The 27,889-nt window shown below is 46.8% G+C and overlaps 1 protein-coding gene across 3 annotated transcripts; it reads left to right on the top strand.

Moving 5' to 3' along the window:
* The first annotated feature begins 46 nt into the window (after nucleotides 1-46).
* On the top strand, nucleotides 47-26,948 carry SLC35A3 (solute carrier family 35 member A3). Of its 3 annotated transcripts, none has more exons than XM_066353497.1 (8): nucleotides 47-669; nucleotides 7,172-7,376; nucleotides 14,456-14,610; nucleotides 14,690-14,812; nucleotides 16,986-17,157; nucleotides 19,569-19,687; nucleotides 21,714-21,847; nucleotides 22,936-26,948. In XM_066353497.1, the coding sequence occupies exons 2-8, from the start codon at nucleotides 7,190-7,192 to the stop codon at nucleotides 23,024-23,026; spliced, it is 981 nt and encodes a 326-aa protein (XP_066209594.1). In that variant the 5' UTR covers nucleotides 47-669; nucleotides 7,172-7,189; the 3' UTR covers nucleotides 23,027-26,948. The 3 variants fall into 3 exon arrangements, with proteins under 3 accessions (XP_066209594.1, XP_066209593.1, XP_066209595.1); XM_066353496.1 differs by lacking the exon at nucleotides 47-669 and adding an exon at nucleotides 1,261-1,289; XM_066353498.1 differs by lacking the exon at nucleotides 47-669 and adding an exon at nucleotides 1,342-1,541.
* Nucleotides 26,949-27,889: the final 941 nt, after the last annotated feature.

The following is a 27,889-nucleotide window of genomic DNA, read 5'->3' as shown; positions in this document are numbered from 1 at the left end:
GAAGTTCCTACTAAGCGCTGAGCACCGCGGCAGGGGCCGCGAGCCAGAGACCGCGAGCACACGGCCGGCCTCGAGGGCAGTGTCCTGCAGAGGGGACAGGTGCCACCCGGCTCCCGACACCACGAGGTGGTCGCCGGGCGCTGCAGATGCTATGGGAGCCCTGGGAGGAACGAAGCGGGGAGGGCTCCCGGTCTGGGCTCTCGGCTGAGCGAGTCCGCGCTCGCGCCCATGTCGCCCGCGGTCAGTGCTGGCGATCGTCCTCTGTCCCCGTCCCCTTCCTGGGCCCGCCTCCGCGTTCCCTCCCCGGAGGCCTTTGCCCCGATGGACTCTGCCTTTCCGTGCGCACGGCGACGCCCCGGGACGGGCCCCCGGGACGCTCGGGACACGGCTGGCAGGCGGGGGTGAGCGGACGGCGACGCCAGCACCCGGGGGGCCGCCTCCCCGGCCAGCGCGGCCGCCACGACGGAGCCGGGAACGGCGTGGCGCGGGCCGCGGCGGCAGCCGGAGCGTTTGGGGGACGGGACCGCGGGCGCCCGGAAGCGCCTGGGCCGCCCCGGGCTGGCGGCGGCGGCGGCGGGCGGCGCTGCGCGGCACGGGGCGCGGAAGACCCGACAGGCACGGCAGCCCCGGGCGCCCCGCGAGCGCGCGGCCGGCCGGGCTGCGGGGCAGGTGAGCGGGCCGGCGCGGGCACGGCGCCCGAGCGGCGGGGCGGGGCGAGGACGGGGGCGGGGACGCGCCGCGCGCCCGGACGACGTGCGGAATGTGCCGGGGGAGGGAGGGGCCGAGCGCTCGGTGTGCGGGCGGGGGGGGGGAGGGGAGGGGCCGAGCGCTCGGTGTGCGGGCGGGGGGGGGGGAGGGAGGGGCCGAGCGCTCGGTGTGCGGGCGGGGGGGGGGAGGGGAGGGGCCGAGCGCTCGGTGTGCGGGCGGGGGGGGAGGGGAGGGGCGGAGCGCTCGGTGTGCGGGCTGGGGGGGGGGGGGGGGGAGGGGAGGGGCCGAGCGCTCGGTGTGCGGGCGGCGGGGGGCGGGGCCGAGCGCTCGGTGTGCGGGCGGGGGGGGGGGAGGGAGGGGCCGAGCGCTCGGTGTGCGGGCGGCGGGGGGCGGGGCCGAGCGCTCGGTGTGCGGGCGGGGGGAGGGGAGGGGCCGAGCGCTCGGTGTGCGGGCGGGGGGGCGGGGCCGCGGCCGGCGGGGGGCGTGCCTCCGCGACCCGTGACCCCGGGCGGGGTGGTCCCGGCCCCGCCCCCGCGCCCCGGGTCCGCCCGCGCTGCGCACGCCGCCGGCCGCACGGGATGGTAAGGCGGGTGCGGGCCCGGGGTCCCGGCGGCCCGCGGTGCCCGGGGGAGGGTCTGCGGGTCGCGGAGCGGAGGGTTTGTAACGTCTGTACTTAAAGCCGCTGAGCGCCTCTCCCGAACGTCGGTCCCAATGAATGGAAGAACGGGACTCAATGTGAGAATGGACCTTGCTTGGGAAGTTGCAGGTCCTGACTTGACAGTGGAAGACTCGTTCTGTTCTATTACGTGCAGCGTTTGAAGCCTTCAACTTGGGTCAGGATGAAATTTGGGACAGTTCTCCTTGGTTGAGCCCTAAGTCACTTCTCGCTGGTCAACGTGGGTTGGTTCCTTGAAAGGGAATGGACTTCTGAGTTTTTCATTTCTGGCCCGCGCTGCCCTCCCGAGTGTTGGTTCTATGCCTTCCGAGTCTCAGGTTGGATGTCGTTCTTCCGTTTCCCAGTGTCACCTCCTCTGTGCTGTCCGGCCTTTCTCCCTTCCTCTCTGCCCAGGAGCGGTGGCTTCCAGACCAGGCGTGCTGTCCTCCACCTGCTCCCTTTCAGTCACCCACCTCCACGTTGCTGCTTCTTTTTCTTTTTAATTATTTTCATTTGTTGATTTTAGATAGACAGGAAGCTAGAGAGAGAGAGAGAGAGAGAGAGAGAGAGAGAGACTGTTCCTGTATGTGCCCTGATGGGGCATCAAACCCACAGCCTTTGTGTATCAGGATGATGCTCTACCAACTGAGCTATCCAGCCGGGGCTCCTGAAAGCTGGAGGTCTTATGCATTCCGTGGTCACTCTTTCCTCCGAAATGCTCAGTGACTATTGGCTCCTGAATAAATTCAAAATTATTTAGGCTGGCATTCAAAGCCCTTCAAAATATGGAACTATTCATGACTCCGATCAGATCAATATATCCCTTTTTTTTTCTTTCTTTTCTAAATTATTTTATCTAACATAGCCTAATTTTTAGCCAAACTGGACTGGTTACTTTGAAATGGAGTTTCCAAACATGCCGTTTGCCTGCCTGCCTTGGTCTTGGCTTACATCCTTTCTTCTTACAAGGAAGGCCTTCCTTACCCTCCTTGTAGAAATTAATCTTTAATGCCTTAAATGTCACCTTCTTCTTATGAAGCTTTCTGAAGTCCAGCATTAGTCCAAAGCATTCTTTTTCCCTTGAGTGTTGGGCTTTATAAATCTTATAATTCTTTTAAATTTGTGTTGTACTAGAGTTATTTGAGAAATTTATCCCTACTGGGGTGAATTTAAATTCCTTTAACATTTAAGTATTTGAGCATGGTATTAAGATGTATATTAGACTCATAATAAATAGTTATTACTACATTAAATTATAAAATGAAATAATCAAACTCTTAGAGTGCTCCTAGAGGCAAGGATAACTCCTGTGTTGTAGTGTGACCTGATTTCAGACTTTTGTTAGTAACGTTACATTCAGAAGTACTTTCCTGTTACATGTGTTAGTACATCATGTGATCCTAGTACCGCATTTTTTAGGTAGTATAGTTATTCTCACCCCTGTGGGAAACTAATTTCCTCTCTACTCTTCTGAGTTCTTAGCTGTGACCTCTATAATAAAAGACAGATTAGCAAGAGAAAAACAAACGCATTTATAAAACATGTATGCTTAAGATTAATACGAATGGGTAGCTGAACATTAGATTTCAACCCTCTAAAAAGCAGTGTATTCTGAGTATTCACTCACAGTGCTGGAGTCCAGAAACTCAAGTTATTACCACTGGGCTGACATCGCAGTGCCGATGGGGCCGTGCTTCCTCTGGAGGCTCTGGGGAAGAATCTCTATCCTCCCCAGCCTCTGGTTTTGCCAGCACCCAGTCGGGACTGCGTCACCCCAGGAAAGGCCAGCCTCTCCCAGTACATGTCTGCTCTGTCTTCACAATGCTTTCTCTGCTTGTGTGCACACCCTGTGTGTCTCTGATGAGCACCTTGTGTTGGCATTTAGGGTTCACCTCGCTCATCCATGAGACTCTTCCCAGCTCGAGGTCCTTAATTTCATTTGCAAAATCCCCTTTCCCAAATAAGGTGACATCTGTAGGTTTCGAGGATTAGGACCTGATATTTTGGGGGGCCGTTATTCAGCCTGCCGATAATCCTCAGGAATCCATCTTTTGTATCTGGTCACATGCTGTGCTAGGATGTAGAGGTTGTAAAAACCCAGAGAGTGTAGGACCGTGAGATCCTATAAAGTTGTAAGCTCAGTTGACCTTTTCTTTCAGCCTGCCTCAGGGTCAGAGTCTGGGTCTGGTTTTCAGAAACGTTGACGTGGCAGCTCGAGGAGGCAGGCAGTTGTTTCAGGGCAGTCAGTCGTACAAGCTCTGATTCCTCACTTGGACCTGGGGCTGTGAATTTGGGCCTCAAGTGCATCTTTTCTTTTCTCTAAGCTTTCTGGCTGACTTAGAAGCTACCAGTGAACACCATTGTTTGCCCATGTCCAATAAAATGTTTGTGGCAACAACAACGTGGTCAGTCTTGACTATAGGTGATCAGTAGTATTTCCCCCGGCATGGTGAACTGCCAGGGATACCTGTACCACTGGGAAGAGGCCGTTACTATCTCTGTATTTCTCTAGTCATCAGAAGACCGACGCCAGATTCCTCTTGTTCTGGTTCTGGAACCACATTCGGTTCCCACTGTATCAGTATCAATATCGAATTATTTTGCATTTAGTCATTGCAAAGTAAAATTTAAATTAGAAAGCAGAGAAGAGAGCGTTGGGGAGATTCCTGAAAAGTGACCGGGCAGGCCTCCTGAAAGGCGGGTGTGAGTAGATGCGTCAGCGCTTTCAGAGGAGTCCAGGAGGCTGCACGGCGCTGCAGCCAGAGCAGGGCCCCGTGCGGGGCTGGGGGAGAGGTGACAGAAAGCGGTCCCTTCCGCGTGGCACCTTTCTGTGTCTACGGTCACGAGTGCCGTGGAGCGCCTGTGGGCCCGCTGTTGCTCAGCAGGTCAGCAGTGGGGAAGGAGAGCTGACCTGGAGCAGGGAAGGGTGGGGTCTGCTGGAACCTGGGGTACCCTCGTAGCCCTGAGAACCTCCCGGAGTAATGGCTCTTGCTTCACGTCCGCCTTCCAAATCTTATGCCAGTTCCAGCCTGGCACCGCACAGAGAAGGGGGTGTGGGGAAATCGTCCGCCTTCCAAATCTTATGCCAGTTCCAGCCTGGCACCATGCAGAGAAGGGGTGTGGGGAAATGTGTTTGAGCTCAGCCAGGTGGACATAATTTCATACCAGGCACCATAACTCCCTGTGATATTTCCCTGTTGCACCCCATGTAATAGCAGACTATTTCTTGAATTATTAGAGTAATAGGTGTCTTCCGTGCTGGAGGATACGCTCCATAAAGACACAGATCACATGTCGTGTTCATCATTGTGTTCCCAGGCTCGTCACCGGGCCTGTGCGGATTAAATAGGGACGGCAAGTGTAGGACAGCGTTATATTTATTCTGGCCTTGATGTTCATCTCCTTAGAGTTGAACCTTTATTAACAGTTAGTGCTCCAGGACCCTGCCTTGCTTTTACACTACTGTTTGTTCTTTGTCATACCTGGGCCATCTGCCTCGGGCTGTATGTGGCAGGAAGTGACCACAGCGGGAAGGGGCGGGGCAGGGCGTGCAGGTGGGCAGGTGAGCACCTGTCACAGGGCCCCACGCGCCCAGAGGTCTGCCGTCCAGACCTGTGACTCTGTGGAAAGCTTACAACAATACTGAGCAATTTTTAATCTAAAAATTAAGATGTGAATAAGTTTTATATTTATATAAGTTAAGGAAATATTTATTCTACCAGATTGTAGTAATGGAAATTCCACAGACTGTGAAAGACCAAGGTAAAAATTAATTTACAGGAAGTTGACATTATCTTCTGTAAATAGTCACCCGACATCTGGAGGAAGAAAGGGAAGGAGAAACAATGAGAAGCTGTCTAATCCAGGCTGTCACCAGAACCGGAAATGGGGAAGATTAGAACAGCTGAGTTGTGAGTAGGGTGGCACTTTTCTGCGAGCCCTTCAGAGCCAACCACGATAGTGGCCGTTGTCGTCTGTCATAGAAAGAGAACTGAATTTACTGCTACTGTAAATTACCTTTGACTCATACTTGTTTCACTTTATCAAAAAAGAAGATTTGGGGGTTTTCACAGGGTTACTATAGATTTCACCTATGACATCACCTTGCCACTCTGAGAATACTGTGTCTGTTTCTGAGGCACTTTGAAAAGAAGTTATAAAATGTGTCAGAAGTAAAGCCTCTCGGGATGGATTTTGTCTGTCATCATTTAGCGTGCAGTTTATGGGTTGCAGTTTTAAAGTTTGGACATCATGAGAGATAATGGACCAAAAATTGCAGCTGAGGTCACAGCAGTTCTATAAATATTGTCTTTTGCTGTTCATTTACTTGAAGAAACTTGAATAGGTTTGTTTTTATGCCAATAGCTGTTTTTGACAAGTGTATAATGTGAACTTGTATTTGCATAGCATTTTATAACCGCTGTGCTTTCATATGTACTCGATTACATCGTACTTGGGGAGTACATTTCAGGACTCGTGCTTAGAAAATGTAAGTACGGCTCACTTTCAAAACGATACGGTAGAAATTTAGCCTTTTGTTTTTATAATAGAAGGAAAATTGATTTGTAGGGTTTCTTAGGTACTTGATAGTCTTTAAAAATCTATAAAAAAATTTATTACATTTCTAAGACTGACTAAACATTTAGTTTTTTAGGACTTTTAGTGGCTGGAGACATGTATCGGCAAAGAACAGACATTGTTGTCTCCGCAGAATGATGGGCCGCGTACACAGACGCAGAAGATGATGTAACGCGTACCACCTACTGGAAATGAGTCTGTAGCCAGACTGACTGACATTTACCTGCAAGGACCTGTGTATGAAAAGATGGGTCACGTTATTGGTGCATAGTGTACTCGTGGCTTACGTATTATTTAGAAGCTACTTGTTGAACACTTTTAACATGTTTAAAAACGTGGTCTTGGAAGAGAAAGGAAAGGGTCCCGATCCTCACGAGCAGTGCAGGAATGGGTCAGGGCTCCTGCACTGCTTTTCTCGGCTTCTGCGTGAGTCTCAAATTATTTCAAGAGTGTTATTATTGCTTCGTGGTGGTGCATTTTTATCGCAGCTCCTTTAAAATTCTTGTCTGATGATTCCAACATCTGCGTCAGCTTCCTGTCTGTTGATGGTCCTCACTCCTCCTTGTGAGACTTTTCCCCTGCTTTTTGCTGTGATGGATATACGCATCTTTGGGTTGTGACGTGGGCATTCTGACTGCTACACTGGTGGACTCCTGTGTTAGTAGACAGCTGGGGAGGGATGGCCTCTATGCTACACCTTGCACAGGGCAGGCGCGGAGGACAGGGCTCTGCCCCGCAGTCTTGTGGCTGGCTGCAGTCCTGGTGGGAGGGGTCTGCCACCTCTGCTGTCACTGGTGCCGGGTGGGGGTGGCCGGCAGGGCTCTGCCCCCAGGTTACCGGCACCCAGGCTGCTCTCTGTCCGTTCCGGCTGCAGGGCTGCTCTCTGCCTGTTCCTTTGGCCAGGAACGGGGGTTTCTCTTGGGGCTTTTTTGTTGTTGATCTGCTGTTGGTGGTTCTGGTTGTAAACCGCGCTAGCACCAAGGGTGAGACACACAGGTGACAAAAAGTTCCCAGGGAACGCATTGGTGGGGCATCACCCACGATCTGAGGTCCCTAGCCTGTTTGTCTTACTTTCTCCACCTTTCAGAGTCTCCTGGCAGCTGCCCTTTGCGCTTGGTCCAAAGCGGGAGGAATGGGGTGGAGTGTCCCTGCTCCCCTGTCTGGGGTGGGCCGTCTCCGCTTAGATGTTTTCTAACTTTGTTTATTCGCCCTGTTTATTTTGTCTTTCAGGCAGATGCAGATAAAACAATGTCTGCCAACCTAAAATACCTTTCCTTGGGAATTCTGGTCTTTCAGACGACCAGTTTGGTCCTAACGATGCGTTACTCCAGGACCTTAAAGGAGGACGGGCCGCGTTACCTGTCGTCCACGGCCGTGGTGGTGGCCGAGCTCCTGAAGATAACGGCTTGCGTTCTCTTAGTCTACAGAGACAGCAGTAGGTATCTGGGTTTCTGGGTCTTAGTCTACAGAGACAGCAGTAGGTATCTGGGTTTCTGGGTCTTAGTCTACAGAGACAGCAGTAGGTATCTGGGTTTCTGGGTCTTAGTCTACAGAGACAGCAGTAGGGATCTGGGTTTCTGGGTCTTAGTCTACAGAGACAGCAGTAGGTATCTGGGTTTCTGGGTCTTAGTCTACAGAGACAGCAGTAGGGATCTGGGTTTCTGGGTCTTAGTCTACAAGGACAGCAGTAGGTATCTGGGTTTCTGGGTCTTAGTCTACAAGGACAGCAGTAGGTATCTTGGGTTTCTGGGTCTTAGTCTACAGAGACAGCAGTAGGTACCTGGTTTTCTGGTCTTAGTCTACAAGGACAGCAGTAGGTATCTGGGTTTCTGGGTCTTAGTCTACAGAGACAGCAGTAGGTATCTGGGTTTCTGGGTCTTAGTCTACAAGGACAGCAGTAGGTATCTGGGTTTCTGGGTCTTAGTCTACAGAGACAGCAGTAGGTATCTGGGTTTCTGGGTCTTAGTCTACAGAGACAGCAGTAGGTACCTGGGTTTCTGGGTCTTAGTCTACAAGGACAGCAGTAGGTATCTGGGTTTCTGGGTCTTAGTCTACAGAGACAGCAGTAGGGATCTGGGTTTCTGGGTCTTAGTCTATAGAGACAGCAGTAGGTACCTGGGTTTCTGGGTCTTAGTCTACAAGGACAGCAGTAGGTATCTGGGTTTCTGGGTCTTAGTCTACAAGGACAGCAGTAGGTATCTGGGTTTCTGGTCTCAGTCTACAAGGACAGCAGTAGGTTTCTTAGTCTACAAGGACAGCAGTAGGTATCTGGGTTTCTGGGTCTTAGTCTACAGAGACAGCAGTAGGTATCTGGGTTTCTGGGTCTTAGTCTACAGAGACAGCAGTAGGTATCTGGGTTTCTGGGTCTTAGTCTACAAGGACAGCAGTAGGTATCTGGGTTTCTGGGTCTTAGTCTACAAGGACAGCAGTAGGTATCTGGGTTTCTGGGTCTTAGTCTACAGAGACAGCAGTAGGTATCTGGGTTTCTGGGTGTTAGTCTACAAGGACAGCAGTAGGTATCTGGGTTTCTGGGTCTTAGTCTACAAGGACAGCAGTAGGTATCTGGGTTTCTGGGTCTTAGTCTACAAGGACAGCAGTAGGTATCTGGGTTTCTGGGTCTTAGTCTACAAGGACAGCAGTAGGTATCTGGGTTTCTGGGTCTCAGCCATGAAATTTAGTTGTTTAGTATTATATGTGACAACAATGTCACTAGATGGTGGTAACCACATATTTGAACACTATTGCGTTATCTAATGCCCTAGTATTAAGAACATTTCAATCTGTTTCATTTTATTAAGACAGTTTTGGTATAGAAACAAAGGCGTTTTGTTCTAATCTATAACAATCATGTCTTCTAGTTTCTTACATTTATAATAATTTGAGAATAGGAGCAAATTCTATAAATCTGTGATTGTTAGTGATTTACTAAAGTGGAAGGCCTTTTATTTGCTGTTTTAATTAGTCCAGCAGTTTTAAACAGCTTTATTGAGATCCAATTCATGTACATATAATTCACTGATTTTAAAGTGTATATAATTCATTGGTCTTTTTAGTATAGGACCTTGTTTGTTGAAGTTTTATATATATGTATACACACACATATATAAAATTCTCAGCTTTAACCATTTTTAGGTGCACAGATCAGGGGCAATAAGTGCATCCACAAGGTTATACAGCCATCGGCAGTATTTCTAAAACTTCCGTCAGTGCAGGCGGGAACTCGGTGGTGAGCAGGCAGTAACTGCGGTGCTCCGGTCTACGTGCTGTCTCTGCGCATTGCCTGTTTCAGCTGTTTCGTCCACATGGACCATACCGCCGTTTTTCACGTAGCATACTGTATCGGAACTTGATTCCTTTTTATGACTAAATACTATCCCATTGTATGGGTGTGTGTGTGCGTGTGTGTACACATAAACATTTTATCCATTCGTGTACAGACAGGCACTTGCGTCGTTTCAGACTTTTGGCTGCTGGGAAAAGGGCCGCGTGAGCTGAGTAATGCTGCAGTAGACGTGCACGTCTGTCAGGGTCCCCACTGTCAACTGTCACTTCTCCTGCCCGGGTACCCTGCAGTGGACCCGCCAGGTCACGTGGTCATTCTGTGTTTAACTCTTTGAAAACACACCAAACTTTTTTGCACAGCGACAACACCATTTTACCTCCCCACCAGCAAAGTACAAGAGTTTCAGTTTTTCCACATCCTCACCAACCCTTGTTACTTTAAAAAAAAAAAATACTGCCTTTCTGATGGGTATGAAGAGGTATCTCTGTGGCTTGGGTGTGCATTTCCCGAAGGACTAGGACCGTGAGCGTCTTTTCATGTGCTGATCGCCATCTGCATGTCCTCAGAGAGAGCCCGCTGGCCATTTTTCAGGTGGCATGTTTGTAAATTTGGTACATTTTCGAAACTGTCAGGGAGGCCAGTGTGGGGGGTGCATACCTACCTGGGAGAAGAATGGAACGGAGAGAGATTGATTGATCGGTATATCGCCTTGGAGGCTGGATTTCATTGTGGCAGCAAAGAGAGATAGTGGAGACGTGGAGAGCACGGGCTGTGGTGCACACGAAGGACCCCTGCTGCAGCGTCAGTGACAGGAGAGGAGGGGTGGAGTAGGTGCCGGACGTCTCCTGTAGATAGTGGAGACACAGAGAACACGGGCTGTGGTGCACACAGAGGACCCCTGCTGCAGCGTCAGTGACAGGAGAGGAGGGGTGGAGTAGGTGCCGGACGTCTCCTGTAGATAGTGGAGAACACGGGCTGTGGTGCACACAGAGGACCCCTGCTGCAGCGTCAGTGACAGGAGAGGAGGGGTGGAGTAGGTGCCGGACGTCTCCTGTAGATAGTGGAGACGCAGAGAACACGGGCTGTGGTGCACACAGAGGACCCCTGCTGCAGCGTCAGTGACAGGAGAGGAGGGGTGGAGTAGGTGCCGGACGTCTCCTGTAGATAGTGGAGACGTGGAGAACACGGGCTGTGGTGCACACAGAGGACCCCTGCTGCAGCGTCAGTGACAGGAGAGGAGGGGTGGAGTAGGTGCCGGACGTCTCCTGTAGATAGTGGAGACGTGGAGAACACGGGCTGTGGTGCACACAGAGGACCCCTGCTGCAGCGTCAGTGACAGGAGAGGAGGGGTGGAGTAGGTGCCGGACGTCTCCTGTAGATAGTGGAGAACACGGGCTGTGGTGCACACAGAGGACCCCTGCTGCAGCGTCAGTGACAGGAGAGGAGGGGTGGAGTAGGTGCCGGACGTCTCCTGTAGATAGTGGAGACGTGGAGAACACGGGCTGTGGTGCACACAGAGGACCCCTGCTGCAGCATCAGTGACAGGAGAGGAGGGGTGGAGTAGGTGCCCGACGTCACCTCTAGAGGCTGTTGCTCTTGTCCCTGCAGGAGATGGGCTGGCTTAGCCCGTGCTGTTAGAGCAGGGCAGGTGCTGATGGGACGTCTGTTTGAGCGACAGCTGACAGACGCTCCTAGATTAGATGTGTGAAGGTCAGGGAATGTGTGGAGGAATCCAGTGTGAGGAATAATTCCCAGGTGTGTAGATGAAATTACTGGGTGAACGGGCCACGTGATGAATGGCATGTGAAAGATGGATTTGGGAGGCCCTGGCTGGTTGGCTCAGCGGTAGAGCATCCGCCTGGCGTGCGGGGGACCCGGGTTCGATTCCTGGTCAGGGCACATAGGAGAGGCGCCCATTTGCTTCTCCACCCCCGCCCTCCTTCCTCTCTGTCTCTCTCTTCCCCTCCCGCAGCCGAGGCTCCATTGGAGCAAAGATGGCTCGGGCACTGGGGATGGCTCTGTGGCCTCTGCCCCAGGCGCTAGAGTGGCTCTGGTGGCGGCAGAGCGATGCCCCGGAGGGGCAGAGCATCGCCCCCTGGTGGGCATGCCGGGTGGATCCCAGTTGGGCGCATGCGGGAGTCTGTCTGACTGTCTCTCCCCATTTCCAGCTTCAGAAAAATACAAAAAAAAAAAAAAAAAAAAAAAGATGGATTTGGGAGAAATCAACCTGCTCTGTGAGCCGTGTTAAATTGGGGAGCCCTCTGAGGCAATCAGATGAAGATGTCAGACAGTAGAATATACTGTACAAAACCAGAGCTCCAGGACTTGTCCTGGGGTCAAGGGCTGGATGAGATAACAGGATAGACCGAGAGGAGAAGGCTGAAGTCGGAGCTGCAGTGTTCCCGACAGTGAGAGGTTGGGTTGAGAAGGAGGAATCAGGGAGAGACCGAAGGAGTCCCAGCAAGACAGAAACAACCGTGCACGTGGGACAGGAGAGCTGAGAAAGGAGTGTCTGCAGCTCACGTCCAGTGAGTGGAAGTGTCCACTCAGCATGTGGAGCAGGTGGTTTATGGAGAGAGGCAGTGGAAAACCAACTTTCAGTGAACCCACCACGAATAGAAACACCCGGCACAATAATAAACCCCAGGTGGCTTAGAGATTGACATTTCATGTAAATGGATTAAATGCTCCAGTCAAAAGACATAGGGTGCTGAATGGATAAAAGATGGATGTAGTGTCTACAAGAGCCCCACTTCAGATGAAAAGACCCACGAAGAGTGGAAGTGAAGGGATGGAAAAGACATTTGATACAAATGGAAAGGAATAAAAGCTGGGGTAGCAACACTTACATCAGACAACATAGACTTTAAAACAAAGACTATACTAAGAGACAAAGATGGACGTTACATATGACAAAGGTATCAATCCAACAGGAGGATCTAACCCTTGTAAACATTTATGCACCTAACACAGGAGCATCTAAATATGTAAAGCAAATATTGATGGACATAAAAGGAGAGACCAACAGTTATACAGTCATGGCAATGCAGTTAATATTTTCAGAGTGTTTTCCCCAAAGCAGCAGAATATACATTCCTTTCAAGTACACATGGAAAACTTTCTAGGATAGGCCATTTCTAGGATCGACCACATGTTAGCCCACAAAACAAGTCTCAATAAGTTTAAGAATATTGAAATCATGGTAAGCAGGGAGAAGATAGTCACCATTGATACATCTCATAAGGAGTTAATATCCAAAATTTATAAAGAACTCATACACCTCAACACCAAGGGAACAAATAATCCAATTAAAAATGGACAGAGGACCTGAATTGACACTTCTCCAAAGAGGACAGACAGGTGGCCAATAGACAAGAAAAGATACTCAACGCCACTATCGTCAGAGAAATGCAAATTAAAATCACAATGAGATATCACCTCACACCTGTCAGAATGGCTACCATCAATAAATCAACAAACTAGTGTTGGCAAGGATGTAGAGGAAAAGGTGACCCACATACACTATTGGTGGGAATGCAAACTGGTGCAGCCACCGTGGTAAACAGTATGAAGGGTCCTCAAAAATTTTAAAATGGGACTAATTGCCTTATGCCCCAGCAAGTCCACTCCTGGGTACTTATCTAAAGAAACCCAAAACACTAATTCGGAAAACTGTATGCACCCCATGTTCATTGCAGTGTTGTTTACAATCGCCACGCTGCAGAAGCAAGCAAGTGCCTATCAATAGACGGGGATAAAAAGCTGTAGAACCTAATATACAAGAGAGTAATACGTGGCTATAAAAGAATTAAATCTTCCCACTAGGTGACAGCATGGACGGACCCTGAGGGTGTTATGCTCAGTGAAATAAGTCAGCCAGAGAAAGACAAGTACTATATGATTTCCCGACATCTGGAATCTGAACAACAAAATTAACAAACAAAAAAAATGGAAACAGACTCGTAGACTCCAGGAAAAGGCTGGTGGTTGCCAGAGGGGAAGTTGGGGGCCGGGTGGAAGAGGTGAAGGGAGTGAGACGTACAGCTCGGTGGTTACAGAACCGTCACAGGGACGTAAACCACAGCACAGGGAATATCGTCAATAATATCGTGCTAACTATGTATGCTGCCGGGTGGGTACTGGAAATGTCAGGGGGGAACCCTTTTTAAAGTATACAGTTGTCTAACCACTGTACAACTAATGCAAAATAATATTGAAGGTAAAACAAACAAAAAAGAGCTAATAAAGAAGTTTGTGTTCTAGAAAAAAACATTGACATTTAAAAAACAAAACTGTGACCTTAGAGCTATGAATGCTTTCGAATAAGATACAAAAAATACAAATAAACTGTGGAGGGAAAAACAGATAATTTTGCATACATTAGAATGCGAAACCTTTGTATATCAGACCAGTGAGAAGACGAGCTCAGACCGAGAGATAGGCCCCCGTGGGGTTGAGCCACTGCAGGTCGGGTTTTCTGTTGTTTGCAGCCAAACTTACCACCTTTTTGTGATTAATGTCTTCACAATTATAAGTGGGCATGAATGGCTGATGAGAAAATGGGATGCACAAAATGTACGTTTTCATAAAGTTAAGAATACTTGGTTGACAAATTAATACTGTGAGCTTTAGGTCGTCACAAATACATATTGCATATATGTGTAAATATGTCTGTATTATCAATTTGTATTTCCCAATGCAAGAATATAAGAATAGTGCTATTATCTTTTTATTTTATGTTCTTTTTTATGTGAGAGAAGGGGAGATATACTCCCATATGTGCCCTGACTTGGGTCTACCCGGCAGGGGCCAATGCTTGAATCAACCAAGCTATCCTCAGTGCCTGGGGCTGATGCTCAAACCAGTCGAGCCCCTGGCGGTGGGAGGAGAAGAGAGACAGAAGGGGGAGAGGGAGGAGAAGAGAAGCAGATGGTCACTTCTTTTGTGTGCCCTGACTGGGGATGGAACATGGGACATCCACACGCCAGCCTGATGCTCTACTGCTGAGCCAACCGGCCAGGGCTGGGATAGTGCTATTCTCAGTATGCTCCCTTATCATATTTGTCATTTGAAAAATTAGCATCAGTAGAGGTCGAATTTAGACCTAAAGAATCTTGACATGTAGCCCGATTCCCCTTTTTCACAGCTGAGGAAACCGAGCCTTGAGAGAGGGTGTGGAGCTTGTTCAGTTACTTAATGACTGAATTTGCCCGTTCCGTGTTGTTTTCTAGAATGCAGTCTCAGAGCACTGAATCGAGTACTACGTGACGAAATTCTTAATAAACCTATGGAGACGCTTAAACTTGCGATTCCGTCAGGGATATACACTCTTCAGAATAACTTGCTGTATGTGGCATTGTCCAATCTAGACGCGGCCACCTATCAGGTACTGAAAATACATTTCTAATTGTCCTTTACAAAGCAGACCCACGATCAGTCATAATATTTGCTGCTTTCTTTTTCAGGTCACATATCAGTTGAAAATCCTGACAACGGCCCTCTTCTCCGTGTCTATGCTCAGTAGGAAGCTCGGGGTGTACCAGTGGCTCTCCCTGCTGATTCTGATGGCAGGAGTCGCTTTTGTACAGGTAACTATTCAAGACAAGTATTCCTTTCATTTCATCCCGGTGCCAAACCTTCTTTGCTGTGCGTGGGCCACGTGGTTCTGCTGTCCACTGTCCACAGGAGCAAACAAGTGTTCCTTTTAACAATGCAGATACTGTTGGGGCTTTCTTTGTATTTTTCCGAAGTGAGAAGCAGGGAGGCAGTCAGACAGACTCCTGCATGAGCTGGACCAGGATCCACCCGGCATGCCCACCAGGGGGCGATGCTCTGCCCATCTGGGGTGTTGCTTCGCTGCAACCAGAGCCATTCTAACACCTGAGGCAGAGGCCATGGAGCCATCCTCAGTGCCTGGGCCAACTTTGCTCCAATGGAGCCTTGGCTGCAGGAGGGGAAGAGAGAGACAGAGAGGAAGAAGAGGGGGAGGGGTGGAGAAGCAGATGGGCGCTTCTCCTGTGTGCCCTGGCTGGGAATCGAACCCGGGACTTCCACCAGGTAAGGTAGAGCCAGGCCGACGCTCTACTGGTGAACCAACCGGCCAGGGGTGCAGATACTGTTTGAGGGCTTCAAGCTCTGAGCAAGATGCGACATTGAGACTGTGGCTGACACAAAGAAATATATAAAATCAAATTGACCTAAAGATATGAGCCATCTCGTTGGGGAAATAGGACTCCACGTGGAAAACAAAGCAGCTCTCCCGGCTCCCGGAGCTGGGGGTTCTCCAGCCCTTCTCGTGGTCCAGCGGCGCCGGACCCGCTTCTGTCCTGCTGCCTCGCAGCTTCCGGTGCCTCCTCCTCGGCTCCCTCCCGGGCCCCTTCCTGCTGCTCCCTTCCGCTGTCGGGTCCCTGGTTATTTCTCTGTGTTCTTGTGTTTGGAGAGTTCGTCCACTCGGGAGGTTTTTATTAACACACGCTGGTGGCTTCTCGGCCTGTGTCGGCAGCCCTGGTTGTCACCGGTCCTTTCAGGTCTGTGTGTCTACCACCTGCTGGACGTCTCTGTTCTGTTCCATGGGCCTTACACACTAAACCCTCTTGTCTGTAACTGTCATTTATACTCAGCCTGGGCGGTCCCCTCCTCCTGCTGTGTGCCGTCAGTCACTCAGACTGCTCTGGTCTGCTTTCTGACCCGCCGAGTCTGGTCTGCACCTGCCCCCCGCCCCTGCCCCCAGCCCCGGCTGTCTGTTCCCCTCGGAGTCTCGGCCCCTCCCCGACTCCAGCCTCCACATGCTCACCACTGGGGTCTGTCCAGACACAGGCCCAACCACCTCCCCAGAGTGTACTGAGTGTATATTTTGAAAAAAATGTTTTCCATATTTCTTACAAGGGTATCAGAACAAGATAACTCTTATATTAAACACATACTTTCATAGATATTACTAGGATAGGCCAAAGTAGATACTCAGTTATAAAACGTGAAATAGGCTCTGGATGGTTGGCTCAGTGGTAGAGCGTCGACCCGGTGTGTGGAAGTCCCGGGTTCGATTCCCAGCCAGGGCACACAGGAGAAGCACCCATCTGCTTCTCCACCCCTCCCCCTCTCCTTCCTCTCTGTCTCTCTTTTCCCCTCCTGCAGCCAAGGCTCCATTGGAGCAAAGTTGGCCCCGGTGCTGAGGATGGCTCTGTGGCCTCTGCCTCAGGCACTGGAATGGCTCCGGCCACAACCGAGCAACGCCCCAGATGGGCAGAGCATCGCCCCCTGGTGGGCATGCCGGGTGGAACCTGGTCGGGCGCATGCGAGAGTCTGTCTCTCTGCCTCCCCGCTTCTCACTTCAGAAACATACAAAATAAATAATAAAAAGTGAAACATTTTAAATTAAAATATGAAGTAATGACTTGTTCAGGCGGATCGTGGATCCGATGGAGACCGTGAAGATGACACGTGGCCTGGATTGGGTGCATGACCCGTGATCAGGACAGTGCCAGACTCGGGGTCACCTCACACTCGCGAAGGCTGCTCTGTGCCTCCAAGCATCTGTTCACCCACCTTCTCATTTTTAGGGAAGTTTTTGACATTATATGTAAGCTGTAACAGTAATTTCGCTGTGGGGGACAAATGGAAACAATGGTAAGGCCGTCTTTCGGAAGCTCCCGTTTGCAGTCCTTGGGAACAGTACCGGGGCGTTTCTATCTTTGGGCCTCAGCGTGGGCGCTGGGCCGGGAGGTGCTGGGACTAAGCCCCAGCTTTGTGTCTTGTGTGCAGTGGCCCTCGGACCCCCCAGAGCTGGCATCCAGGGAGCTCTCGGCTGGCTCTCAGTTCGTGGGCCTCATGGCCGTGCTCATCGCGTGTTTTTCAAGCGGCTTCGCTGGGGTGTACTTTGAGAAAATCTTAAAAGAAACCAAACAGTCGGTGTGGATCAGGAACATTCAACTGGGTAAGTTGAAGACATTTTCTAATATTATCTTTTAAAGTGATTATGTCATTATACTTGAAGATTTCTATATATCTTGACATAAATAAGCCTTTCACGAAATGTGCTGTTGATCTGAGTATCTGGTAAGGTTTGGGCCTTTTAATAACTTAGTATCTTAAGTGAACACCTTTTATTCAAGACCATGGAATTTTAGGTCTGAGACATAAAGGGGGACTTAGTCACTTTATCCTTGATTGCTACCTGTTTCCAGAAGGTGTTGCAAATAACTTGTATACTTCCTCACCTATAACATGCACTTAATTGTAGCACTTCGCGTGTTGCTGTGAGGGTTAAGTGAGGTGGCACACGCAGTGTGAGGAGAAACTGTCTTGCTTGGAGAGAAATGGGGTGCGCTGTTGACACAGATGTGCAGTACCAGGCAAGAAAGAAAGAGTCAAGGTTTGGGCAGGTGCCCAAACTTTTCTTGACTTATAAAATAAAGTGTCAGTTCAGAACTGATGATTCTGTAGAGCAGTGGTTCTCAACTTTTCTAACGCCATGACCCCGCAACACAGTTCCTCATGTTGCGGTGACCCCAAACCAAAAAATAATTTTGGTGGCTACTTCATAACTGTAATTTTGCTACAGTTATGATTTGGAATGTAAATACCTGATACGCATTATGTATTTTCCGATGGCTTTAGGTGACCCCGCTGGGGTCGCGACCCACAGGTTGAGAACCGCTGCTGTAGAACTTCATGGGTTTCTTGTTCACGGGTTAGGCCTCATAGCACAGTCTGATGGCCAGCTAGCTGGCTGACAGTTTTGAAATAAATAAGTTATAGATAACTTGGAATTACAAGAAACATAAAACAACGTGTAGTATTTTTCAAACATCAGACTGTCAGAGACCGGGGAATTGATGAACTCCCATGTGGAGTGGAGAGACAGGATTCTTGGCTCCTGCCCGGGTGGGAGGGCGGCTGGCTGGCACAGCCTTGTGACTGGGTCTCTGGGGTGTGTAACAAAACTGAGCAGAAAGAAAGCCTTGCTGTAAAACTCCACATTGACAGATGTGCTTGCGTAAGAGCAGAGAGATAGGTTTTTCCTTTCAGCATTGGCTGCAGTTGTGAAAATTGGAACACATTCAGAAACTTGTGAAATACAGTCTCCACGTGATGACCTAGGGTGGGGGGTGGGGTTAAGGTCATGGTCGCCACAGGCACAAAGGTGGAGGCCAGTCCTGTGTCCATCACTTAGCAGCAGGGTGAGTTCAGGCAAGTTTATGTAACGCTCTGTGTTCAGTTTCACCGTCTGTGAAATGGACCTCCCTGGGAAGCTGTTGTGAGTTAGCATGTAAGTAGGACAGTCGGGCTGTGCACACATTGCATGCAGTTGTTTGGACAGTGGGCTGCCATGCTGTGGGTAGAAGGACTGCACTGGGTCTACATTCTGACGTGGCTGCACCTTCTGTGTTTTATACGTGTCTGTAGTGACCCATGTTACCTCTATAATAAAAGCCAACGCCCTTCACCCTGCTCTCTTTGCTCCTAAGAGGTGGCCCCTGTCGGTACCCATGACTTCATTCACATGTGGGACTGGAGCTCTCTCGGCTGCAGGAGTCATGTGACACTGCGGTAGAGTCGAGGGGCGCAGCACGGAACGAGACTCAGTGACTGTCCCTCGTGGGGGACGCCAGTAACGGCAGTCTGAGTTGCCTGTGACCGTTTCTTAGCTCTCATTTTCTGCCTGCTACTTACTGAACCTGCAGAACTTCTTTATAAGGAAAAACGTATGTGATGTATGACAACCTATGTCAGGAAGATACAGGACGCACTGAAATATGCCCAGAGCGAGCCGTTTACAGATATTTCAGTGAGACATCCGTGTAGTCATGCACTTTATGCCTTATATCAGTGGTCCCCAACCTTTTTTGGGCCACGGACCGGTTTAATGTCAGAAAATATTTTCACGGACCGGCCTTTAGGGTGGGATGGATAAATGTATCACGTGACTGAGACAAGCGTCAAGAGTGAGTCTTAGATGGATGTAACAGAGGGAATCTGGTCATTTTTTAAAAATAAAACATCGTTCAGACTTAAATATAAAAAAACGGAAATAATGTAAGTTACTTATTCTTTCTCTGCGGACCAGTACCAAATGGCCCACGGACCAGTACTGGTCCACGGCCTGGGGGTTGGGGACCACTGCTTATATCTTTTTAATGCTCTAAGATTGGTAATCTGTTCTTTTTTATATTCTCATGTCTTTGTCTTACACTTAGTACTAAGTATACTTCTGTTAAATTTATATAATCAAGTAGAAAAATCCGTAAGTAGCCAAATTTTATCAAAAAGAAAAGTATAAAATTATTTGGAATGTCAAGGGACAGCTATCCAATGTATAACATAAACTTTACTTTTTATTTTTAGGTTTTTTTGGAAGTATATTTGGATTAATGGGTGTGTACGTTTATGATGGAGAATTGATAACAAAGAATGGGTTTTTTCAGGGATACAATCGACTGACCTGGGTAGTCGTTGCTCTTCAGGTAAAGCATTTGAAGTTTTATATTTAATGCTAATAAACTCTATTTTGACTTAGAGAATCACAGTACTACTGACTTAGTGACCTGAGGAGGACAGGCCCCTCCTGACAGTGACCGTGCTCTGGGGGCCTCTGGGGTACTGGGGAAAGGAAGTGGCTCTGCTCTCCGTGCTGTAATGACAGCTGATTCCAGGGAGGGGGGGCGTGGACTCTGGGGAGGGGGGCGTGGACTCTGGGGGGGTGTGGACTCTGGGGAGGGGGGCGTGGACTCTGGGGTAGGGGGCGTGGACTCTGGGAGGGGGGCGTGGACTCTGGGGTAGGGGGCGTGGACTCTGGGGGGCGTGGACTCGGGAGGGGGGCGTGGACTCTGGGGAGAGGGCGTAGGCTCTGTGCTGTTTAACGTGCCCTCTGTGGGCAGCCCATTCCCGTTCCGAGTAGCAGACCCAGAGGGTTACCTGTAGCCGTTTATTCCTCAGGTGGTAGCTACCTGTGGTAATATTCCTGCCTGTTCCCTCAGTTTATAATTTGACATTGTTCAGCGGGTAATTTCCTGTCCGGTGGGTACTTCCTGAGCGCTCTGGAGGCCGTGCAGGTGCAGAACAGGTGTCTGCCAGCCCCTAGCCCCCCACCCCCACCCCCACCCCCACCCCACAGTGGGTCAGGCCGGTGGGGAAGGTGGGGCAGCTCAGGGACGGCTGTGTTTTGAAAGCAGGAAGGATACTTCTATTTTTAAGATGAGAAAAGGAAATAAGGATAAGTGAAAATTCAGAGAAAATTTGAAGTCGGTAGAGGGTAGGTCAGGAGAGTTTATGTATGATGGCTTTTATCTTAACAAAAGCCCTCTTCCCTTAAGAAGTGGCTGAAGACTGAGTTCAGTCCGGAGGTTTGGTCCAGTTGGTGTGAGGGACTCAGCAGGGAGTGATAGACGAGAGGGAACATTGCAGAGAGTGTGGGAACTCAGACGTCAATCGCAGTGAGCTCAGCTGCATCCAGTGTGGCTTTCTCTACTAGAGCGCTGTCGCTCGGAGGTGCGGTGAACACTGTCAGTGTGGCTGGCCCGGGTCGGGGCAGGGAAGTAGGGATGGCAGAAAACACAACTGTGAGGTGTGGTGAAACCTCGTTGTTTAAGTGGCCACAGTTGGAATTCGAGAGGGATTTGATAGAGAGTCCTTTCGACACTTTTTTTTCAATTCCTTTTTTTTTTTTTTTTTACAGAGACGGAGAGTGAGTCAGAGAGGGATAGACAGGGACAGATGGACAGGAACGGAGAGAGATGAGAAGCATCAATCATTAGTTTTTCGTTGCGCGTTGCAACACCTTAGTTGTTCATTGATTGCTTTCTCATGTGCCTTGACTGCTGGCCTTCAGTAGACTGAGTAACCCCTTGCTGAAGCCAGCGACCTTGGGTTCATGCTGGTGGGCTTTTTACTTCAACCAGATGAGCCCGCGCTCAAGCTGATGACCTCGGGGTCTCAAACCTGGGTCTTCTGCATCCCAGTCCAACGCTCTATCCACTGCGCCACCGCCTGGTCAGGCTTGACACTCTTAAAGAGAAAAAATAACACTGTGCTTTAGGAAAAGTAAGCGATAGCAAGGCAGGTGGATTAGAATGGGGAGGAACCAGAGGAAGAAATGAAGTTAGGAAGCTGTAGAAGGCTGGTCAAATGACTTTCAAGTTATGCTTTACTTTTAATCAAAAGTAAAAACACTTCACAGAGTGCGGACCAGTCTGCCCACGTTTGTCTGAACAGTGATGTTTATTCTAAATTGGATGAGGATAAGTATTTTATTACTAGTAGTCAGACTCTATGATAACAAACTGCAGGTTATGCTGGTAGTTACTTTGTCAGATACGTTCTGAAATAAGAGGGCCATTGAACAAAACCTAGAAGGCTGCTGGTTATGAGAGAGGTTTAATGACAACCACTTACGATGATGGGATTAAATTTATCAGGCAAAAGCTTCCTTGAGTAATGGCTGTTTAAAAAGCCATGTTTGTTTTTAAAAATAATCTTTTAAAACTTCTGCAGGCACTCGGAGGCCTTGTAATAGCTGCTGTTATAAAGTATGCAGATAATATTTTAAAAGGATTTGCAACTTCTTTATCCATAATATTATCCACACTGATATCCTACTTTTGGCTACAAGATTTTGTGCCAACCAGGTAATACCTTCTTTTCTGTTTCTTTAACTCTCAAAGGATGTAGAAAAATAAGAATTTTTGTTAAGATCTGGTCTGAAAAATTTTTATTACAACTTTTGAAGAATTGTAGAAATATAGTAAAAGATCCATTTAACTATCTTTTTAAAAAGGTTTTAAATTAAATGCATGAAAAAAATCTTCCACTGGAAAATTTTTTATATGAATGTGGCTAGCCAGAATTTTCCCAGTAGATCTGAATGGGTCCCCCCCCCAATTCTTTTTAATTTTATATTAAAAGTCATATTAAAAAGTTGATAAGTCCTATAAAGTCATAAAATAAGCTATATAATGACATTTTAAATTTTTTAAAGATTTCATTTTTTAAAGAATACGTGTGTCAAAAGTTCAGATTGGTATTCTGGTTTACGTACAGGGTAAATTCCAATGCCAGTTTAAATTCATTTCCAGTTCATAGTAAGTTATCGTATTTATGGATGAAATAAAGAAAAAACCACGTCTCCCTGCATTTGATGACAGTATTTCCTTTTAAAAAACTATCCTAAAAATATTGGTCCTGAGTTTCACTTATGACTACCTTGGATTTTAAGCTGCAATTTACTTTGGTTTGAACAGAATGGCGATTTCCCTTTATATTTTCAAGCATTTGTTTAAAAATTGAGATCCTTATTCAGTGTATTGCAGGCGACAGGCATAGTAAGATGAAAACTACGTAAGCCATCTTTGCAGTGGGAGACAGTGCGAGCTGGGTGCGAGTGAAGGGTGGGGTCAGACACACCTGGACTTAAGCCCCACCCCCCACGCAGAGAGGTGGGGCTGGACGCACCTGACGTGATGTGTCTCACCCTCAGCTTCCCCACACATTACTAGTGAGAACAGGACCGCACTTCCTCCTGCGGCGCCCTGAGAATGGACAGAATGCACGCAGCACTTGGCTGAGTGCCTGGAATGCAGCAAATGCACCATGTTTTTTAGCCACGTTCCTGGAGCGTTTTCCCCACATTATATTTGCTTTTATAGGAAAGAAATAGAAGGAACTCACTTTGCTTTTAATCTGATGTTGTCTTTTTGTTTTTTCTTCATCTGTTCAGTGTCTTTTTCCTCGGAGCCATCCTCGTGATAGCAGCTACTTTCCTCTATGGTTATGACCCCAAACCTGCAGGGAACCCCACTAAAGCGTAGCGGGTGCTGTCTTTAACTGGCTTTTCACAGTGGTGCACCGGGGTCCCCGCTCCCACAGAAGACTGCTGCAGATTCTGAGAAGGTATCACGCTGCATCTGATCATAGTGTTCAAATGATTTGAGAACAGCAATGTTTAAGGATAAAATATGTGTATGTGTAACAGAATGCCTATTGCATCTAGAAATGAAAACTTGAAAGTATTTCCAGGGATTAGAATTATTGGAGGAAACTTGAAATGTGAGGTTAGAAGGATTCTGCCGTTTTGGCTGCTGCAGAAACGTCCTATGCACGCTTCGCAAGAGCCCGCACACAGCTGTCAGAGATCCGTTTCTGCAAACTGGGTCTATTCCATTTAAGTCAACGTTCTTATCTTACTCTTTCTGTGCAGATATAGCAAACCCATTGGGACAAAGTTTGGAAACTTTGTATAGTTACCTAGAAAGCTGTGAAGAAGTAGAGGTATGACCTGAAAAACATTTTCACATATCTGAGATTTCTATGTTTATATAAAAGATTGGTCAGCAAAAGATTGCTAAATGTTATTTGTTCAACTACATAAAAACTGATGAAGTAACATTCTGGGCCTGATTTGTCAGAGAGTAGAATTCATGATTCCTCTTTACATCCTGAGCAGAGAAGCACACACGCCGTTTCTCCACTGCACTGAGACCCTTCAGTGCTGGAAACGCAGGCAGCAGCCACTGTCCCTCGCTAGGTGCAAGCCAGAGACTCACACAAATGGGGTTTGTCTTTCATCTTAATTGCATTTCTTCTGTAAATCAGGTAAATCTTTAATAGTACTTTAAATTTCCGTGTTTCCCATCAGAGTTTTCATATGTAATTTAAAGGAATTAAATACTCATTTAATAACTTAAAATAAAATTATTATCTAAATATCTCCATTTTGGAGAGTTTTGAACTATCTAAGCATGTACTGTACACACTTAGAATGTTTTTAATGAGTATTTTACTCATTGATCTGCAAAATCTGCAACTGTTGACAAGAACAACCACCAAAAAACTAGTAGGCCCGATATCAAGGACTTGAGACCAAAATGACTTTCTTTGGAAACATTCCAGGTTGTCACAGTATTACACGAGTTTAAATGGCATGCTAACTATTAATTCATGTCTGCGCAGAACTTCATAGCCGTTTCATAGACCCTCCGTCCCGGGAACACTGACCACACGTCTGGGAGAGGCTGCTCATTCCCAGCTCCTTTCTGTGCTGCTAGGAGGAGCCACCACTTGGCTTTAGGATAGTGGTTTCTTTTCCATTTTGATTAGCTCTGGAGTGGAAGTTGCAAATTACACGAGGAATTGAATAAGTTGGTACAAGGGAAAGAGAATAGAGCAGAAGTGATAAGATAAATTGGGGGCAAAAATGCTTTCTAACATTGGAGTGTGGGTTTAATTATTGATTAGACAGAATTACCTATTGAGTACAAGAATATTTTACTTTATTTTTTTATTCATGCTTCCTGTCCTAATGGTATAAAAACTGTAAAAACGTAAATATTTTTGTATCATCTTACTGGATTTTGTTGAATGAAATTTGGCTCAAAAATACTATTTTACAAACTTGGGTAACTCTTTGCTAATTAGGATTGGCTAATATTTGTTGATTCCAACCTGGTCTCCCCAGGATACCCTAATCTCTTTAATCCAGAGTTTAAATGGGCTTAAAATTACAAAATATTTTAAATAATTTTGCTGGTGACTCCAAATTGGCACCAAGCAGACTTCTGGAAGGCTGACTCATGATTTTTGATGACCAAGTAAAAATTCTTTTTTTTTACAGAGAGTGAGGGATAGACAGGGACAGACAGACAGGAACAGAGAGATGAGAAGCATCAACCATCAGTTTTTTGTTGCGACACCTTAGTTGTTCATTGATTGCTTTCTCATATGTGCCTTGACCATGGGCCTTCAGCAGACCGAGTAACCCCTTGCTTGAGCCAGCGACCTTGGATCCAAGCTGGTGAGCTTTTTTTTTGCTCAAACCAGATGAGCCTGCGCTCAAGCTGGCGACCTTGGGGTCTCGAACCTGGGTCCTCAGCATCCTAGTCCGACGCTCTATGCACTGCGCCACCGCCTGGTCAGGCTAAAAATCCTTTTTAGAGGATCTGTTTAGTACCTACCACATTTCAAGCATGGTGCTTTCAGACTTGAATAACATTCAGACTTACATTGTATTACCTCCTGCTAAGTGAAATCTAAACCCTGCAAACGCATGCAATACAGAGATGTATGTTCAGCCCATAAGAAGTACTGGTTGGGTAATTATGTAGTAATTTAGTATGTACTCACAATTAATAGTTAATTCAGTTTGAGTCTGTCTCTATTTTAACATTTCAAGAAATAATATGAGGGTATGATTGGATATCAGATATGTTAGCTAGAGTAATAATACATTTTCAGGTGTCCAAAGTACCACCATTTTTAAGATTCCCAGCAAAGTTTATAAAATTATTATCAAGAGTTGTGAGAAATGAGGAAATAATCTAAAGCATATTTTCAGAACATTTTTTTAAACTGTATTTTGCTTTTCTAGTTAGTTTGAAAACATTCGAGATTGGGTTGTGTAGTAATCCCAAGGCGAGGAGGAGAACCAGGAGCCCAGTCATGTCATATTTATGCAGACAATGCCATTTTCTCACGTGTGTGGTGTGTGTTTCGGTGACCTCCAAAAACCTGATCGCGTTCATCTTTTATAATGATGACTCCTTAATTATTTAAATTCTTATACTTTTTGAAGTTTACTTATCATCTCTTAACTACTTTGTTTGTTATAAAAATATGCTAGTTCACGGGAGAAAAGTGCCAACCGCTCGTTCTATTAAAAATGAAGAACATGGTATTTGGAATAAGAGTTTGAAATGCCACATGTGGGTGTTTCAACAACTAACAGTATTTGTTGGTTGTGTAACAAGTGATCTTGGAGAGGTTGTAGGCTACTGTGAAGGTGGAAAATGTAGTTTAGAGATGCAAAATTTAAATGTTTACATCAGTTTATATTGAATGTCACTCTCCTAGGAGGAAGGGTAGTTTGATATTTATCCCTACGGAGACAGGATGTGAATGGAGACATTGACTATGCTCTGCAGGTGGAATGTAATGCTGACTGTTCTCAAGAATTAATACACTTTTCCTACATATCAAATTATTGGGCTTTTAAGATGTCATTATATAGTCATTCAACTGAATTGTTTTTTTTAAACAGGGTTTAGCATTACTCATTTTATTTACACTTTCATTGTTATAATATTTAATTACATGTGGATGCATACTTTATGTAAGAAAAGGTTTATAAAAGTTATTTATGCTATATTGGAAGTCATTTTAAGGATCTCTAGGATATGTAGCATATTTAAAATAATTGTAGGACCAAAGAAAAAGCACCATTATCAAAATCTGGTCCTGTGTGCCTTGCTTTACCAAAATACCTGACTTTTTTTCAGGAGGGTATTACTGTAATTCACAACTTTGGCCACATGAGCAAAATTAGGATGTTTCAAGAATAACTATAATTCGGTTTTTTGTGGTGGTTTCACCTGTTACTGTTGAAATCCGTTACTTAACAGCATATGAAGACAGGTGTAATATACAAGCACTAGTGGGTAGAGCTTATTTAAATAAACGATCACGCCAGTCCTCATCACTGAGCTTTTCACACTTTAACAATTGTACTAGAACGGTCAGGTTTTTGTTCTATTTCTTATTATGGGATATAATTTACTGTGATTGAAACAGAAATTTTTAATGATTTGGGTTCTGAATTTGTATGTCTGTTTATTTTACTTGTGTAGAAAGATTCCTTTGGGCTTGGGAATGTAATTGTATATTTAAATTTTTTATGACATAATTCAAAGAAATATATAAACTGGCCTTTTGTTTAAATGGCTTTTTAAACTTGATAAATTCTGTTGTCATTTTTTGGGTATCCAGTTATCTACTTAGTAGATTTATGAGACTATTTTCATAACTGTGTAAACTTCTTCCTCTGTTCCCTGGTGTCCCTACTGAACCCGGATGAGTCTCTTGTCTGTGTGTCCGAGGTGGCTCGCCGCTATGTCCCTGCCTCTGTAGTTCCCTTCATCGCAGGGGATCTTTTTCTAGCTTGTGCTAAAGCCTGAATGACCGGGTTTCATTTAAACTAGTTAGAATTTCTCTGCCTATATCATGATGATCGTATAACATTTTTGGTTTTAAATGATCTCTTTGCTAACCTCGAGGTTGGGTAATTACAGTAATTGGTGTATATTTTCTTCATAATTTGAATGTAATTGCTTCTTTTGTGACTGTCAATTCAATGCATAGAGATCAAATGATAACCAATATAAAGGATTTTATTTGCACCTGTATTACTGAAGTAACTCGTACAAAATGCTTTGTTTTAAAAGATTGCTAAAATAAGAGTTTTTTAAATACATATTTTTCTTTGGTATCTTCTCATGAAAAGCATTTCTTTAATTTTTTTCTTTTGTTGTTTTTTTCAGTATGGAAACATTTCTTTTGTTGGAAGTATCATGTATCACAATCCTTGAATCCCAGGCCTATGCAAATACACCTCATAATCTAAATCTTAATACATTTTGCTGTCATTCAACAGTCAGATAGTGACCAGCAATAGTAGTCATAATGGTCTTTCTTACTGTTCTTAAACAAGGGATTCCTTCAAAGCAGTACTGTTTACATACACACTCCAGAAAACAGCAAAGAGGAAATAATTACCTGCGAATCCCAAAGGTTTGAAATTCTACTATAGTAGAAGGTGGTTTGGTAAGAGCAAATTCACAGGTTTCCCAAATTCCCCACAGAACTCACTGAAAGCTATTATACTCCCCCATCCATTATTACAG

Source organism: Saccopteryx leptura, chromosome 11 (genome assembly GCF_036850995.1).
Source record: "Saccopteryx leptura isolate mSacLep1 chromosome 11, mSacLep1_pri_phased_curated, whole genome shotgun sequence".
In the NCBI taxonomy this organism is placed as follows: domain Eukaryota; kingdom Metazoa; phylum Chordata; class Mammalia; order Chiroptera; family Emballonuridae; genus Saccopteryx; species Saccopteryx leptura.
Note: the sequence above shows the minus strand (reverse complement) of the source record. Positions and strands in the feature narration are given on the sequence as shown.